At 38.9% G+C, this 16,666-nt stretch overlaps 4 protein-coding genes across 4 annotated transcripts; 1 reads left to right on the top strand and 3 right to left on the bottom strand.

Moving 5' to 3' along the window:
- Positions 1 to 3,405: 3,405 nt before the first annotated feature.
- Positions 3,406 to 4,791, bottom strand: LOC145705245 (uncharacterized). The gene is made up of 3 exons (XM_081782704.1): positions 4,716 to 4,791; positions 4,558 to 4,666; positions 3,406 to 3,612 (listed from the first exon to the last, which is right to left on the bottom strand). Exons 1-3 carry the CDS (start codon positions 4,751 to 4,753, stop codon positions 3,418 to 3,420), a joined length of 342 nt encoding a protein of 113 aa, XP_081638830.1. The 5' UTR covers positions 4,754 to 4,791; the 3' UTR covers positions 3,406 to 3,417.
- A 2,924-nt stretch (positions 4,792 to 7,715) lies between these two features.
- LOC145705242 (protein Wnt-16-like) lies at positions 7,716 to 8,706 on the top strand. Its single transcript, XM_081782702.1, has one exon. The coding sequence runs from the start codon at positions 7,724 to 7,726 to the stop codon at positions 8,651 to 8,653; it is 930 nt and encodes a 309-aa protein (XP_081638828.1). The 5' UTR covers positions 7,716 to 7,723; the 3' UTR covers positions 8,654 to 8,706.
- Positions 8,707 to 9,364: 658 nt separating this feature from the next.
- LOC145702840 (uncharacterized) lies at positions 9,365 to 11,219 on the bottom strand. The gene is made up of 4 exons (XM_081780125.1): positions 11,142 to 11,219; positions 10,136 to 10,274; positions 9,854 to 10,035; positions 9,365 to 9,788 (listed from the first exon to the last, which is right to left on the bottom strand). The coding sequence occupies exons 1-4, from the start codon at positions 11,167 to 11,169 to the stop codon at positions 9,745 to 9,747; spliced, it is 393 nt and encodes a 130-aa protein (XP_081636251.1). The 5' UTR covers positions 11,170 to 11,219; the 3' UTR covers positions 9,365 to 9,744.
- A 1,962-nt stretch (positions 11,220 to 13,181) lies between these two features.
- LOC145705973 (protein bicaudal D homolog) lies at positions 13,182 to 16,652 on the bottom strand. Its single transcript, XM_081783478.1, has 10 exons — positions 16,536 to 16,652; positions 16,136 to 16,465; positions 15,802 to 16,092; positions 15,647 to 15,755; positions 15,519 to 15,604; positions 15,386 to 15,455; positions 15,122 to 15,338; positions 14,630 to 14,863; positions 14,364 to 14,586; positions 13,182 to 14,322 (listed from the first exon to the last, which is right to left on the bottom strand). Exons 1-10 carry the CDS (start codon positions 16,603 to 16,605, stop codon positions 14,000 to 14,002), a joined length of 1,953 nt encoding a protein of 650 aa, XP_081639604.1. The 5' UTR covers positions 16,606 to 16,652; the 3' UTR covers positions 13,182 to 13,999.
- Between the last annotated feature and the right edge of the window lie 14 nt (positions 16,653 to 16,666).

The raw sequence follows: 16,666 nt of genomic DNA, 5'->3' as shown, positions 1-16,666 counted from the left end.
TTGATAACATTTCATTATGAAGAAAATTATTTGGAATCGTACGAAAAAGTAAAGGAGAAATTTTTGAACATTACCAAAAATAACTATCAAAAGGCTTGTCTCCACGATCAAGTTAAACGCTTTCTTCACATATTTATTGTTTGTTCTTTCTAGCTTTTCTTTTGCAAAGACCAACGAAATAACAACAACAAAACTGACAACCTTCAACACACTGAAAATTATCAAGAAAGCTGAAACGACTGGATTAACTGCCACTGCAACTTTATCATCCGTATTGTACTCGTACCAGGCGTAAAAATCAGGATAAATGTCAAAAACCTGCAAAAGGCCCATCAACAAAGAATGAAAAAGAGTAGACCATCCTTCCTTCCACACATTCCCAATGATAAGGGAAGTACCACCCATAATTACCGTCACAACAGCGACCAGTTGAGCCGCGAAATATACCTTTGTCGCGGGAGAATACGGAATAATATTTAGAAGTTCCAATTTTCGTTCTCGAAGCACCGTTTCCAGATTATCCGAAAACATTTGTTCTTCGACATGAATTTTCGAGCGTAAACTGAAAGTGACTGTCAGCAGCTCTTGAGTTTCAGTCAAGAATAGCTGTCGATTCAAAAGATTGCAATAAATAAAATCATCGACGAAGGTGAAGCTCATAAAAACTCAACTCGTATATCTTTCTATCTAATTGACTGTGTAGGATTTGACTTTTTCCTAGAATTATTTGATTCGAGGTTTTTTGCAGCATCTTCACAAGCGTCAACTAGAATAGTGTCATTGTAGTCTTTTACAAAAATTGCTCTAACTTTAACTTTTAGTAGGATTTTAATATCCAATGGATCATTGCCAATGATTCATTGGTAATGATCGAAAAGTGAATTTATCCTTTTTCCTTGCTTTTCACTTAGCTTTCGATTTCTGCTTTTCTGAAAATTAGAAGGGTTGAAGACGATTGTTGGCCCATCTTTTCCTTCTTTGATGAGCGTTGATGTAGTCGCCAATTTTGTGACTTTTCCCAGCAAAGCTTTCCCCTCAGCAATTGTGCTCTCAGCGATAGCTTCGTTGATCGTGTTTTTGGCTGTTTCTGCTAAGTTATCAACTTGCTCGGCTACATCGCAGCCCACCGGTATCTCGTAAGAATCATCAGCGAGATCGAGTTTAACCGGATTCTCACATGTTTTCTCAAGAGGAATCTTGTACGTCCTTTCCTGCTCAAAATCAGCTGTAAAGGTCACAGACACTTCGTAAGGTCTAACGGTGTCATTATTGAGGATAATATCAGTCTCAACTTCTGTTACACTTTCAGCAAGGATTATCAGATCACCAGCATTCAATGAATCAATAACAGCTTCCTCGAGACCATTAACTGTACCTTCAAAGGTAGCCTCGTCATTCACCTTGGCGTCGGCTTCACTTTCCCTCACTTTTGCTGAAGCGTTGAAATTGATATCGACTGATGCCTGGACAGCATTTTCTTTAGAATCGCTGGAGAAGGGTGCGAATCCTGTAACATGAACATAATTAAATTTCGAGTCGCCAATATCAAAATTAATTTCTTGGAAAATTTTCTTTACTTCTTCTTCTAATCCTTTTCAACAGATGAATTCAAAGTTTTCATCCAGGTTTCCTCAAGAACCATTGTTGCAGTGACAATTGCGGTACAAAAGACATTTTGGTTGCTTCTTCTGTTGGACTTCTTGCCTGTCTTTTTTCGTCGACGAGTGAAAGTGAGCGTTTTCGAGCAGCAGAGAATCTGCCAATTGAAAGATCAACAAAGTCTATCTCATCATTCATTAAATTGGAGAGATCCTGCACGAGTGGAGAATTCGGAGCAGCAAAGCTTTCGAAGACAATAAACATACCATTTACCTCCGGATCGTAGGCGATGTTCATGCTGGACGTAAACAATCCGTTATCAATGGTTCTCTCTTTCAGAGAAAACTTCATATTGAGGGTGATTGAAACTTTAATTTTCAATTCTTCTTCCAAAAAATTCGTCGTTTTTGTTGTTGTTGTTGTTGTTGTCGCCGGTGTTGTATCGATATTCTCGGTTGTGTCTACAGGTACAGATCCTTCTTCAGACCGAAAAATACCATCAGAAAAAAATTGTGCCTGTGTAAAAAGAATAATCGAAAGAAGCATTCTCTTTTTTTTATCTCTGGTGGATTTTTGATGATTTCAACATAAACAACAACAATTAAAATCGACCGTGTTAATCTTCAACTTCCTATAAATTCATGTTTATAACCGGGTCTAATTAGCTTCCTACAAGTGAGAGTAGTCAAAAGTTTTTATATTCCCTGCGAAAATTTGTAAGAAACTATTATCAGATTGAAGAGAATGGATGACTAGCTAATTGCCCTGCTTATTCCGGCATATCTTTTCGCTCTCGCTCAGCAGGACACGGCGATACTAGAATCGATATTGTTCTTTTTCAATCATTTTCAGCTTGATTACGTCGTTAATGATAATCCGCAATTGGGAGTTTATCTTCTTATCTCTGAGGCGAGGAAAGATCCACTCAATCAAGGGCCTGTCAAAATACACTGGCGCGGAACCTGTTTTTCGCGACAACCGGTCGGGCAGACTTTTTTGTGTTTTCCAATTCAAGCGCGAAGGTGTTGATGCGACAAATTTTCCAAATGCAATTTTTCTTCTTTTTCGCATCAGACCCTTTCTGAAAAGACCACGGCTAATCTTGATCCCGAAACACTTTTAATTGCAAGCGTAAACTTTCTTCTCCAAAAAACTCTTTTTTCCCGAATCCGTATCAGTCCATTAAAAATCGAAGCAAGTAGCGTAAATATGATCTCAATGTTTTTCGAAAAGCAAGTGGCTCTAAGTTAATCCTCAGCTCTGCTGTTTTGGCAAAAACTGCGCGTCCGTAATTTTGCACATTTCCCTTCACGAAACAGTTTTTGTTTTTCCCAAGCCATAGTAAATATCGATTTTAGTCACGTTGGACGGTAACTTTCAGCCCAAAAGTAGGTTAGTTTTTATCTTTTAGCATGTTAGGGTTAGGGTTAGGGTTAGGCCCTGTACTTGAAGACTCATTTTTTTCATTATACTGTAATAATTTTTAGGTAGAAAAGTCCAACTAGGAGGTCGCTGCATTTACAATGATGCATTGTCAATGGATCAAGTCATACCTTTCACTACACCTGCTAAAGACAGCGTCAGCCTCTTGAAAGTTTTCAACATTTGTAAACAAGTGTTACCTAAGATGCAGATTTTGGTTTGTTTAGAACGCGAGTGGGATAAACAGCAATTTTGGCAAGAAAAAAGGCTTGATGCGGGCAATTTCGTCCATGATATAAAAAAAACTGCGGCGTCCCGCTGAGGCACCCCGCTGTGAGCTGCTTTTTTGAACCTGCAGAAATCGATGTAAATTCTAGAGCAAAGGGGAGTTTTTATTCACATAAGGGCGCAAGAGTCTTTGATGCTGACGAGGAGAGGCTTTGCCATGTCTTTTTCTGTAATCTCGTGGTCCAAAAAGCGCGTTCCCACTCGCCTCTTTTCCATCGCCGCCAATTTCTGAGCGATGACGAGATGTTCCTCTTTGTAGTGGTTGGAGCTGGTTGGAATGTTCGTTTGTTTTCTTCGCACGTACTTAACAAATCCACTTATGAATAATTCTAGTAATTTTCTTGGGAGCGGTATATTTTTCTTTGTAAAGAAATTTGATGAAAATTCTTGAGTTCCCAGAGCACGGACATTCTTCACATTTATATAAATAACTCTCTTGATAAGATGTGCATTTTTCTGCGGCGGGGAAAAATTTCTTTGAAAGAAAATAAAAATATTTTATTTTCAACATTTTCGATTCATTTTCACGCTCTTCTTGTCAAAAAGAACTGGAGCTAGAGAAAAAAATTTCATAAAAAAAAAAGTTTTATTGAAAAGATTCTACTGATGCTCTTGAGCATAAATCTTGCATTGCCAGACGCTTCTCTGATTGGTCAATAGAAAAAAAGCGCCATCAAGTGGCCGTAAAAAATGGGGATACCCTCCGTGTGCCGGGAAAACCTCCGTGTGCCGGGATTCTCGGCCAAAATCCCGGCACACGGAGGGTGGCGTTCTAGAAATCCCAAAAAGCCGTTGATTTTGACAAAAAAACTCTTCATATCGAGTGTTTTTGAAGGAAAACTAATTGTAAAATAAAATTCAAAACAGTCTTTGTCATTTTTTACCTAACCCTAACCCAAATAAAAGAAGAATACAGTCGTAAAAGATATATAATCTGCTTGACCGTCATTAAAGTCAAGTACAGATCTGAATACTAATTTCATGGATAAAAATTTACCAAACTCTTATTAGAATAAAAGATTGACTTATCCTTTGCATTCGTACATAGAAAAGTATCGCCAAAACAATATCGATCTCTACCGTGATCAAATATTATAGAAAAACTCTTAGAAAAACTTTTAAATGCCGGAAAGGGGAGATTTCTAGAACCTCTCGGATTTGACCCTCCGTGTGCCGGGATTTCCGGGTTTTTCCCGGCACAAGGAGGGTACCCGAAAAAATGTATTTTCAAAGTAAAGATTTTCGCACCTGAATTTTTCTGTACTCATTTATCGTCGAAGTTTTTCGCCAAAAATCAAGCGTCGCTGATCTCGGATTCGTGTGATGCGGTGAAGTTGCTTTTCTCATCATCATTTCTCTAAAAATATTGTCAAAAATAGCTCTTAGGAGTGATCCTCAGTGAGTACTGTTCCCCAACGACATAGCCAGTCCAATCTGTGTCCATTTTTTAGATTTTTCAATTGCTTCAGAATTTATAATCAGAATCGGAGTTTCCGGGAGTGAGCAAGTTTTAGTCCAATGCTTCAAAATCCGAGAATAAGGAGTGCCCACAGGCAGGAAAGAAGCATCAATCGATTTTACGCTGTCATTTCATAAATTAATCTTTTTTTTGCATAATCAGAACTGAAATTATCAAAATATACGGTCTAGGTTTTGAAAATGTAAAAGGACTCTTTTTCGGAAACACGTTAATTTCATCTATTATCTTGCTAAACATGCTTCAAAAATTGACAAAATAAATTTCATAAGACGCTTTATTTGGCATTTTGGGCCTACAGAACTTGCTCTCTTCTTTTGCCGAAAGTTTTCAGTTTAAAAATGTAAAGCAAATGATTCTTTTACTCCTCAAAATATCTCTTAAAATATGCAGGTGTGCTTGTAATTAAGATAGCTACTGTAGCGCCGCGCGGCTTATCAGGCGAGCAATACAGTAATACAGGTACCTACTGATTGCCCCTGCCCAATCAGCTGATTGCTGTCCTTTTTTTATTGTCATTTTCTACTTTATCTGTTCGATTTATTGTTGATTCTTCGCCTTAGGTCGCAACTTAGAAAGTATTGGATTTATTGCCAAGATAAAATTTCTCACTTCTCCGATTGGAGATTTCTCCGGTTTTTTATTATGCGGAAAATAGAACCCAGTTGACCTGATTAGGTCAGGTAATACAGTTGGAGTGTCACCACCCGCGTCAGGGATCGAAATAATCCTACCGCGCCGGCCATGTTCACCGCCGTGTTCCCACGGACTCAGAAAGATTCAATTCTTTAATCAGGGCTCGATTTGATGTGCAATAATTCAAAAGGGGGTAATCATGTTTTCTGCAGTTTTGGTCTGGCTTTTCAGATTTCTGCGCCGATTCCTGTTCTCAACAAAAAGAGGATTATCACTAAAACATTCTTCGATTCTTATTCTTGTCAAAAAAAAAATAATTCTTGCTACGAGGAATTTAAAATCAGCAAGATCCAGTTTCAACTGATTGTTGGAAAAACAGAGATTATCTCTTTTTCCGAGTTGGCAGCATTCTTGATGAGCAAGAATCAAAACTAGCAGGTCCATAAAACCTAAAAATACAAAATCAAATCAAATTGAAAATAAGTCTGCATCTGTATTATTGGTAAAGCACCGCCGGTTGAACACTGGAACGTCGGTCCCATTTCCGTTCCACGAAAAGCAAAGGCGGCGCCGATGTGTATCCGCCGCAGCTGGTTCAAATTTGCGCCCGCTTCGGGTTAAAATTTTTAAATGCGCATTCGCCGAAAATGCAACCAGCTGTTTCTCCATCCTTCGACTCCATCCGGACACAAATCCGTTCCATTTTCAAAGCTTCAGAAACAGAAAAAAGGCGAGAAGTTTATTTCTTTTCCATCTCCTTTTTGCCCTTTTCGAAAAAAGTATATTTGTTTTTTTTCTTTGCTAATCTACCCGAACAAGCGCTTTTACCACCTGAGCACATGCAAAAACAATCGTTTCATCCCTCTCTCCTAACAACAATAAATCTTTACTACACGTGTCTCCTTTCAATTTTCCTTTTTATATTTTTTTTTCTTTTTGATTGATGTTCCATTCGAGTTCAGACAACTTCAAAAAATTCAATCGAGACAGCTATCATAACAAAGTTGGTAAGATCAATAGCGCGATACTTTACTGTAGCTGACCTGATTCTACTGCGGTCGAAACTGCCCTTCAATCAGCCGCGGTTGATAGGGATTTATTATGTTTACTTCCGTCGGCTTGAAAGTTGGTTTATTGGAGATTATTGTTCTTCAACGAGAACTTGTTATAATCTCGGCGATTTTTACACCACAAACACAAGTAGATGGATGACTACTGTAGGCGAAAATTAAATGTCTTCTCCCTAAAGTCAGTTTGAGTATTTATGCCTTCTGCCTTTATCAATCATTTTTTTGTTAGACAAATTTTGGGGTGAGATAATCTGAACCCCCTTTTTCTTGATAGCAAGGAAAAAATACTCTAAAAACGAAAGAAAACTCGCATTTCAAATCCAAATGTTTGATAATACATCACATTTTTATTAACGAATATCAGATTTTTTTCAAATTTTTCTGCCGCAAAAACATCAATTTCAATTTCGTTAATCTTGAGAAAACACGACCCCCAAGCTTCATGTTACAAGTAACTTTCGTAAATTTCGAGAAAATAGCATTTGACACGGAATGAAGCATTTCTACAGTGTTAGTGTTACTGTGGTCAGCGTTGCTCACCTTCTACAATTGCGTCTTTTTCAAAACAAAACATTTCGTCGGATAATTATTTAAAAATAAAAATAGAAAAGGAAAAAGCTAATCAAGTTTGAGTTTCGGATGAAACACGTTAAGAACTTATTTTTGCCCAAAAATCTATTTTTAACAAAGTAGGTTCTAAATCGAGATTACGAAGTAGAGTCCTCAGCTTCAATCGCGAATGGAGTTAATGTTTTTGTTACGAACCATTATTACTCGTTAAACATGCTCCGATCAAGCATCAATCCTATTTCAACAACTTGTAATCCAAAACTCCTTTCTTTCTATGCTCACATAAAAATTAATATCGTAATAAACATTTTAGTACAATAATTAAAAGCAACTGCGAAGCATATTTTAGAAAATATTCTCAAAGTCAAGATTACAGAATGACTCTTGATTCATCCTGACCCTGAAATGCTCTCAAACAAGAAAGTGACCCACTGAAGGTCATTCTTTTAACCGCTTTTAGCGCGGCTTCCGCCTATTTTCAGCAAACTCGCCGCCCAGCTGGTCGCCCGCCTGGCTGCACTCTTACAGGCTGCTGCTTTCAGGCAACAGCGCCACAGCCGACCTGTTTTTCACCTGATGGCGCCCTACTTCCCTCTGCGCGCGAGGTATAAAATCCATCCTGTAGCAGCACAATCAAATCAAAACAACAAAAACACAGAAAATGAAAATCACTTTTCTCTCCCTCCTCTTTTCTACCACTTCCGGCCTTTCATGGCTCGGCCTTCACAGATATTCAAACGAAGAAATGAACCTCTGCGAATTCGAAGGCCTCACTCGGCCTCAAAAGAGACTCTGCCAGAAGTACCCGCAGTTCCAGCCAGCACTCAAAGCCGCTTCCCTTTCTACCATCAACTTGTGCAAATCGACAATGAAAGGCCACCTCTGGGGCTGTCAAGGCGCCGACAAACTGCCCGCCGTGGGTCCTGAACTTTCTCAAGCAACAAGCGAAAGCGCATTCGTCCACGCCCTTGGAGCAGGTCAACTTCTCGCCGCGCTCAAGAAAATCTGCCGCAGCGGAGCCACTGGAAGTTGCGACGAAGCTGAGCTGAGGATGTTTGCGATTCAATTCACCGACGTTTTGGCAATGTCCCGCCGCGCCAAAGGCCAGAAAACCGTCGAGCTCCACAACAACGATGTCGGCCGTACCACTGCGGATCGCCACAGCCGTCTGGTCTGCAAGTGCCATGGTCAATCCGGAAGCTGCACCCAGAAAACCTGCTGGAGAGGAAGCCCTGATCCCGAGAAAGTAGCTACCGAGCTCAGCGCAAAATACGAATCCGCCGCGAAAGTCCGCGCTCAGGACGAACTGCCAGCGATCTTCAGACAGTACGTCGTTCGCGATCGACTTCTTTACATCAAAAACTCCATCAATCACTGTGAAACCACTCATGGACGAGAATGCAATCCTGAATCAACCGAAAAGAACAGCTGCGATCGACTTTGCTGTGGCCGCGGCAATATCCAGCGAGTTCTCAGAGAACCCCGCCGCGAGTGCAAAATGGAAACGATCAAGGTTGATGGATCTCTTTGGCCCGCCGGAATCAAGTGCAATACTGTTTACGATGAAACTACTTCTTTTATCTGTCGTTAAAACCTCTTTACTTTCAACTAAATGTACATTTTCTTTCTCAAAAGTTCAAGTAATAAAAATATCAAAATTATCACACGCATTTTTCCTATTTTTTCACCATTTAGCAGTTTGGTAAAGCCTTATTTATTTAGTTATAGTTAGAGAGATAAAGCAATCATCCAGTCTTACAAAGCAAATTGAATTTTCGTTACCACATAGAACGAAAATTAATCATGTTCTGTTTCACAGTGTCTTTCTAAAACACAAAACTCACGTTACCAACCCTTTGAAAAATAAGTTATCATCACAAACATTACACAATTAGGCTGAAGGAAAACATGAATGCCTAAACATCTTGGCCAAAATTTTTTCACTCTCGATTCTTTCAAGTTCTGATGACACCAAGAATTCGAAAATCACCACCGCGTAAGGTTGTGGTTTTGTTTTACGAACGCCGCGTATTAATTTTTTCTATTCTCAAGAATTTCACTGACTAGTTTTTTGGTCAACGATCACTAGAATAGAATAAAATCCCCCGACCCTCAATGAATTTGTCGTTTTTTTCTAACTAGCTTTCCGATATTATACCCTTAACGATAATTTATAAAAATCCTTGTACCAATTTATCTGATAATTGAATAAGAGTTAGCCAGTTTATTAGTCGGAAGGGGGTTAAAACTAAATTCAATGATCATTTTCCTGCTCAGGAAATAACGAAACAATCTGTTTTTAGATAAATTAAACTGGCGCTTCAGTTTTTAAAGCCGCCAGCAGAGTTTTATTTCAATACAAAAGTAGTTGTATAAAGTAAAAACAGGTTCTCGGTGTTCGAGATTGCCCGCGTAGAATAAACTTCGAAGGAAAGCTTCTTTCTTCATCGAAAAGTCGACGTCATCATTCTGGCTTCCTCGTTGCTCGTAAAATGTATAAAACTGTATTTGATCCTGATATCAGGTGCCTCTTTTTTTCGGAGGAGCTCGAAACTATGCATCATAGCGTGAAATTAGCCTTGAAAAGTCGAAAAGCGGAAAAATTCACTGGAGCTAGGGTTTAAGTAAATTTTGTTAATTAAATTATTTTTTAATGATTTTGGACTTGAAGAACATCAATCTTCAGAGCTTTCCATCGTCGCTGAAATCGCAGGAAGGGAAGATCACTTCTATGGTTGACAAGAATTGGTTCTTTAAAAAATTTTTGTTCTGCAAATTTATCAACCAATGCCTTCAACATTGAATTGTGGAACGTATCCAATTCCAGGAGTGTGAAGAAGTGGCATCCATTCGCCCTCGTAGCATCCGATCCGTTCAGAAGTGTAAACACTTGGTTTACCCGGACATCGGACTTTGACGCATTGTCCTCCTTGAGGGAACCCTTCTGGGTACAGCGCGTGGTCATCAATAGTTCTGAAAAGGGTTGAAAAGATGGCCGAGCATTCTTCATTGAGATCGAGATTGATTGAAAAATGTAAATTAAGGGTGTCGGCTCAATAACCCGCTTTTTTACCTGAAGACTCCAGGAAGATTTTCGTTCGCAGTCTGGAGTTTGTTCTTCTTGTCTCCCTCCATATGGCAGCCGACCAATTCGTAAAAACCGGCATCGGTTTTGAGTTGCTCGAATGAACATCCGTTTGAAGCAACAGCAGCTAGAAGGATAAATACAGTTAAATCTCCGAGAAACTCTAAAAGGAGCGGTCTAAAGCTTCGAGCCACGTCGGATTTCAGCCGCGGCTTAAAATGGATCTGAGCCAGGAAGTGGCGAGAGCAGGAACTCCGAAAGGTTCCGATCACCTTTCAGAAGCAACGTTATTGTTGGTAAAATACGGTCAAACAGATCTAATTTGCTAGTTTACTGAATAATCGAAAATTTAACTTGTTTTGGCTACAAACTGCTGCTGCGCCCGCTTTGACTTTCAATAATAATATTTAACTTTGAAATAGAAAAACATATTTTAGAAGGAGATATTTACATACAAAGGACTTTTGATGTAAATCATAACTTATGTCTCATTTCTTATATGAGTTATATCTTAAAACATATTGTTATCCGAATAATGAACTCGATTATAAGAAAAACGGAGCACGTAGAAATGGAGACGCTTATTTCCATCAATTTGTACCTGCTTCCGAATAATATGAAAAAATATTAGAAGGTCTCATGAAAAATAAAGAAATAAGTATAGTTAGGGTCATTTTTTATTGAGGAAAACTTGAGCTATTATTTAGACAAAATATCAAACTAATAATGCCAAAATATAATTGTGAAATCGTACTCAGCTCTAGCAAGAAGCCAAAAAATGATCGGATACTCAAGAGAGGTTCCATCATTCTACTGTGCTTTCTTGAATTAGACTTTAAAGTTTAAAGTTTAAACCAAGAAGATGGTACCTTCATGTGCAAAAATTCCTACTAGATATAAGCTATTACTAATATCGAAGTACTAGTATCTTAGCGTCTTTCGAATCTGTTGTACTTTTTTCTTGAAACATAAATTTCTTTCTCTCTCTACTTACAAATGATAAGTGCCATGGAGATCTTCATTTTTCAAAAAATCAAAAAGTGCTCAATATTTGAACGGTATTTTATTCGCTTGACCTTATCGCTTTTTTCATTTTTATAAAGGTACCGCGCGGCGCCACCTACCGCGCTAACGGTCCCGATCCTCGAGATGACCTACCGAGCAGCGTAAGCATGACTCTTGTTTTCCCCATAACGGGGAGGCTAGCAAATCCTTTTTTGTAGCATCATACTTCGCAAATTAAAAGCGGTTTCCAGAACTCAGTCACTTTCAAGTGTGTTTCTTCAAAACAATACTCCTGATTTCGTGGATTAACATAAGTCTCCAAGTCAATTGACAATTCTACATAGACTGTCAAATTGAAGGACTCCATTTGTAAATATCATTTGATTGGGCCAGCTGTATTGGTGAACAGGTTGTTTTTATCGAATAAATAAGTACGACCAGTTTGAATTTTTGTTTATTAGACCGACTGTCTGTGAGATATTGAGTCAAAACACAGTAACTGAAGAAAACCTTCTAAGAACAATAATTAATCTATGAACCAACAACAAATACTGACGACGATCTTTATGGATACACGACGTTTTCCTCAAACCGACGTTTTCCTCAACCGACGTTTTCGTTAAACCGACGTTCTCCTCAATGATCTGAACGTCGGTTTGATCAGAACGTCGGCTTAATGAAAACGTCGGTTTTCCCGAAAAATGCGTGGGCGCCTTGAATTTGGCTAAGACTTAGTTTGAAAACCGACGTTTTCGTTAAACCGACGTTTTCATTAAGCTTATAATTTTAAATTATGAAGAGTAAAAGTATTGAATACTGAAAATTTTCATTTAATGAACTAAAACAATTTAAATGTATCTTTTTAAAAAATATACAAGACCGTCGGATAAAATGTAAGAATATCATTTTTACTGCATATATTATGTAGACTCATGTTTGTCTGATAAATATATCGGCTTTAAATGATATTTTATTTTTTTTTTACTTTTTCTTTTTATAAATAATTAATTTCGTTATGATTTTAAAAGTTTACAATTTAAGGAAAATGTCGGTTTAAGAAAGACGTCCGGTTTTTTATCCAAAAAGAGCCTCATCTCATTCGCTCTGATTGCCCCCGCATTTTTAGGGAAAACCGACGTTTTCATTAAGCCGACGTTTTGATCAAACCGACGTTCTGATCATTGAGGAGAACGTCGGTTTAACGAAAACGTCGGTTGAGGAAAACGTCGGTTTGAGGAAAACGTCGTGTATCCGATCTTTATACATGGTAAAAACGAAGTCTAACTACTAGAAGATCTGGTTCTAAAACTGAAATTTTGGCAAATTTCGATAAGGAATTCTAATCAGCCGATTCTTTAAAATAGATCAGACCACTAGAATGCCGTATGAAACCCAGTGCATTCTACCTAAGATCTGCCGATAAAGAGCTCAATGTTCGAAATTTGAGAGAACCCGATTAAAATTCTCAGGTTTTTCTCGTTTTTTTTTATAAGCTAGCACCTGCATATGAAAACTACAAGAAGCATTTATTAGCGGTTGTTCGTTGGGCGAGGCCGTAAACAAAAGGAAAATATATGAAGGTTTTTAAAGAAATATTTAAGAGCGGCCAAATTTACATAAAAATAATTATGTAGTAACCGTCAAGAAGCTGCTGAGAAAATACAAGATTCCTAACAAAGGAACATTCGCTGAAATATTTTTTTGCATAGGTGACAAAAACGAGCGCTGCTTCAAGTTCAGCGAATCCTTCCGCAAATCACATAAAACGGGCAATTTTCGATGACGGTACTAAATTCCAGCTTCGCGGCAACAAATAAGGAAAGTATTAGGAATTCCGGAGTAAGAGCCGGATATGCTCAATATTAGAAATATACGCTTGATTTGAACTTTTCTTCTGCTGAAGATGCTCTTTATCGTCTTCAATGGATTCTCTTACAATTTTTGGGTCAACTGCTTTTGCAAATTACAAGAAGAGAAGGAGAGCTCTGTAGATTTGATTTGACTACAGAAACTCATTCTTATTTTTTTGCATACATATAGTTTATTTACGGGAGCTTGAGCATCCTCTAGTTCTGTTTGGAGGAAAATTATGGACAGGCAAGATTGGAATGTCAAAGAGAGAGAGAGAAAAAAAATGGAGTCGAAACCTTTTGAGTTCTATGAAATTGGGTTGTATAAAGATACGTTCTATATAATTTATATTATACGATATAATAATATAATATTATATTCATATTCAGGTAGATAGTATTATTTTCAGAGGTGTTTTTTGTGAGTTCGAGCATGCAAATTTTCGAGTTTTCAAATAAAATAAGAGAGAGATAGATAGAATTTGTTCGGAGTTAGTTAGAGGACTTGGTAAGTTGAAGAGTTAATAAGTGGATGATGGAAATATTTTTTGATGATGATACGGATAATCGATTGTTAGCGCCGCGACAATTGACAACTGAGAAATTGTGGCTAGGGTTATTTAAAATACAATTTCGAAAATTAGCAAAGTTAGAAGAAACAACAACCTGGCAAATTCATGGCATAAGCTTCATTTCAGCGAGCATTTCATTTTGATCATGATTGTTTTCAGCCCAGTACTACAGGTAGTACTGTCAGAAGTGTACAGACATAAATAGTAAATAGTAGATAGGTAAAGTGACTAAAGAAAGGTTCCTTTGAGGGGCCAGAGTTCTTCATCTTGAGCATTTTACGACTCGGCAAAAGATCTATCTTCGTCCATTTTTGCTGATAGTTTCATTTTTCAAACTGCGATAGTGTAATTTTATATTTTTGTTGATAGGCAGCATCAGCCCTGTTCGGTTGTTTTATTTTCGAGGATACTTTTGGAAGAACTTCTCATCTTTTTGTACTAGAATTTCGCAGCGTTTCAACTTCAAAGTTAATATCGTCCAGTTGCTGCGTCAGAGCGAGTTTTTGCTCAATCGCCATTCTGAGCAATCGATTGAGCGTTTTCTTTTCTTCCTCCGCCGCCTTGAGCTGTCGGGTTAGCTCGTCGAGCTGGAGGACGTATTCGTCGCAGCGGGCGGAGAAGACGGAGCGCAGCGAAGCAAAGACGGCTGCGTCTTCTTTTAGTGTGCGAAGTTCGCTTCGAAGCTTCGCCATTGTTTCGTTGACCATTTCTCGCTCGTCATCGTATTTTTGACGCAGTGATGCAAGCGCTAAAAAGTTAAGAAGTTAAGCAAAATATGAGTTTTTGTACCTGATTCGGCAGTAGTTTTGTTCGCTTTGAGTACAGTTCGCAAAGTGGCGATTCGTTCGTTTTTCGATGAAATGAGCGCTTTTAGGCCGATGACCTCCGAATCGCGGTCGGCTTCGGTCTCGTCTGGCGCTGCGTTTTCCTTGTCCGAGCTGCTGGAAGACTTCGAATCGTTCATTTGATCGTTGATCGTCGACTTTATAAGTCGGACTTGTTCATTCAGCGTCTGAAAATATCCACTTAATTCGTTCTCTTGATTTGTTACTTACTTCAGCGATAGATTCGACTGTTGAGGGCGATTTCAATTGAGTCTGTTTTTCATCCTCAACTTTGGGGGCATCTTTAGGCATATCTTCGGCCGATTTTTCTTCTGCGCCGTTTTTGTTCAGTGTCTGGTTGCAATTTTGCACAGTTCGGCGGAGAAGAATTCGTTCAGGAACTGTTCCCTTTGAGAGACAGAGTAGATGGTACATTGACGCGATTTGTTCCGATACGGAAGCGAGCTAAAATGAATCCGTAAAGGAGAGAGAAGAGTGGAAATAAATAGATACGAAATCGAATAAGAGCTAAATGTTAACATCAAAACTAGAGTGGGGGAATTTCCTAGCTGATTTTTGACCAATCAAATGTTCTTTCCCACCCTAGATAAGTACAAGTACAAAAAGCTAAATCTTACTTTCGCGAAGGAAAAATTACAGGTAGAGCATGCCTACAGACAAAAAATCGATAAAAAACTGACTTGTGTAAGAATGCCGACTTACATGATCCCTAGCTTTGAGGACATCCTTGTCATTATTATCCGCCCTTTCTTTTTCGACATTGAATTGTTTCTGGAGATCTGAGAGGCGATTTTCAAAGTGATCAGCTGTCGCTTGTTGCTTTCGATTTTCATGCTGGTCTTGCTCGAGTTGCGCGATCCTCCCCGACAATCGAGAGTTTTCCCGTTTCAAGCGTTCGAGTTCACCTTGGGCCCGTTGCCTGAATCAGGTTAATTAGCATAACCCGCCAACATCAAAATAACAAACCTGATCATATCCATTTCTGAGGAGTTTTCCAGCTCGCGCAGTAAACATTCTTTTTCGATTTCAACTCGCTCTGATTATAATAGATTTAATAAATCAACCGACTAAATGGATAATAACACGATAATCAACTTACGGATCTTGTCGCTCATTCGCTGTTGATCTCCGTCTTTACCGGGACTATCCGGAAGCATGACATTTTCAGGATTCAAGAGATGATTTCTTAAGCAAAACTTAAACTCATTAATGCCACAAATAAATGACCTCTTTGGAGACGGAATATTAATTTCATTGAGCTCTCTCCTCAGGGCCATTTTTTCTTCCCTCTCTCTTTCCAGACTCGTAAGACACTCTTCAAGCTGAGATTGGAGCACTAGAATCAAATTTTATCAATTATTGATTAATAAATTCTGCGGGACCATTTTTGATTGATTCTTCCTCTTCCGACTTTGCTTTCCAAAAGCTCGAGTCCTCCTCAAGCCTGGCAATTGCATGTTGAAGCTCGTCAACCGCCAACTGTTGCTCCTTGTAATAAACAAGGCTTCGCTGCAGCTGGCAGTTTTCTTCTTCTATTTCGTTGAAATCCGAAATGAGCCGTTTCTCCGCCTCTTTCGCTTCTTTTTGCGCCTTCACGAGAGGATCGACTTTGGCTTCCAGTCGCTCGAGGTCAGAGTTGAGGATGTTGTTGACTTTTGTCAGTCTTTCTACCTCTGATTCAGTGTTTTAAATTTCAGCAATGGGAGAAATTATTACCTTGTCGATCATTATGATTCTGCTGCCGCGCGGTTGAGAGTTCATCCCTCGCCCTTTTCAACTCGTTTTGGAGCTTGTCTTCCAGCGCCATCGTCCCCTGAAGCAGCGTCTCTTCGTTGACGATCGAAGTGAGCATCTGATTCCTACGGTTGTCGTGCGCTGATTCGAGAATTTGCTCCAGCTCTGCGTTTTTCAATTCAAGCTCGGCTCGAAGCTCCTCGTTTTCCATGAGTGCTTTGCCGTTCAGCTCATTTGCCTGGGCTAGATCGCGTTGAAGTTGGGACTTTTGTTGAAGCAGGAGGAGACCGTGTTCTGCTGCTTGTTCCATTCCTAAAATTTGATTCAATTTCGCATAACAAAAGCCGCAATCAAGGAAGATAAACTCCAAACTGTGGCTTACCAAGAACAGCTTCATTTTTCTCCCGCTCGAGGAAGGAAATCTGCTTGAGCATTTCTGTCACCTCACCCATGATTTCGCTATTCCGAATCAACTAGAAGAAAAGAATTTTGTAAAAAAAGAAATCATCAATT

The sequence above is a fragment of the Oikopleura dioica genome, chromosome PAR (assembly GCF_907165135.1).
Source record: "Oikopleura dioica chromosome PAR, OKI2018_I68_1.0, whole genome shotgun sequence".
Taxonomy (NCBI): Eukaryota; Metazoa; Chordata; class Appendicularia; order Copelata; family Oikopleuridae; genus Oikopleura; species Oikopleura dioica.
The sequence above is the reverse complement of the archived record's forward strand: the minus strand, read 5'-3'. Positions and strand labels throughout refer to the sequence as shown.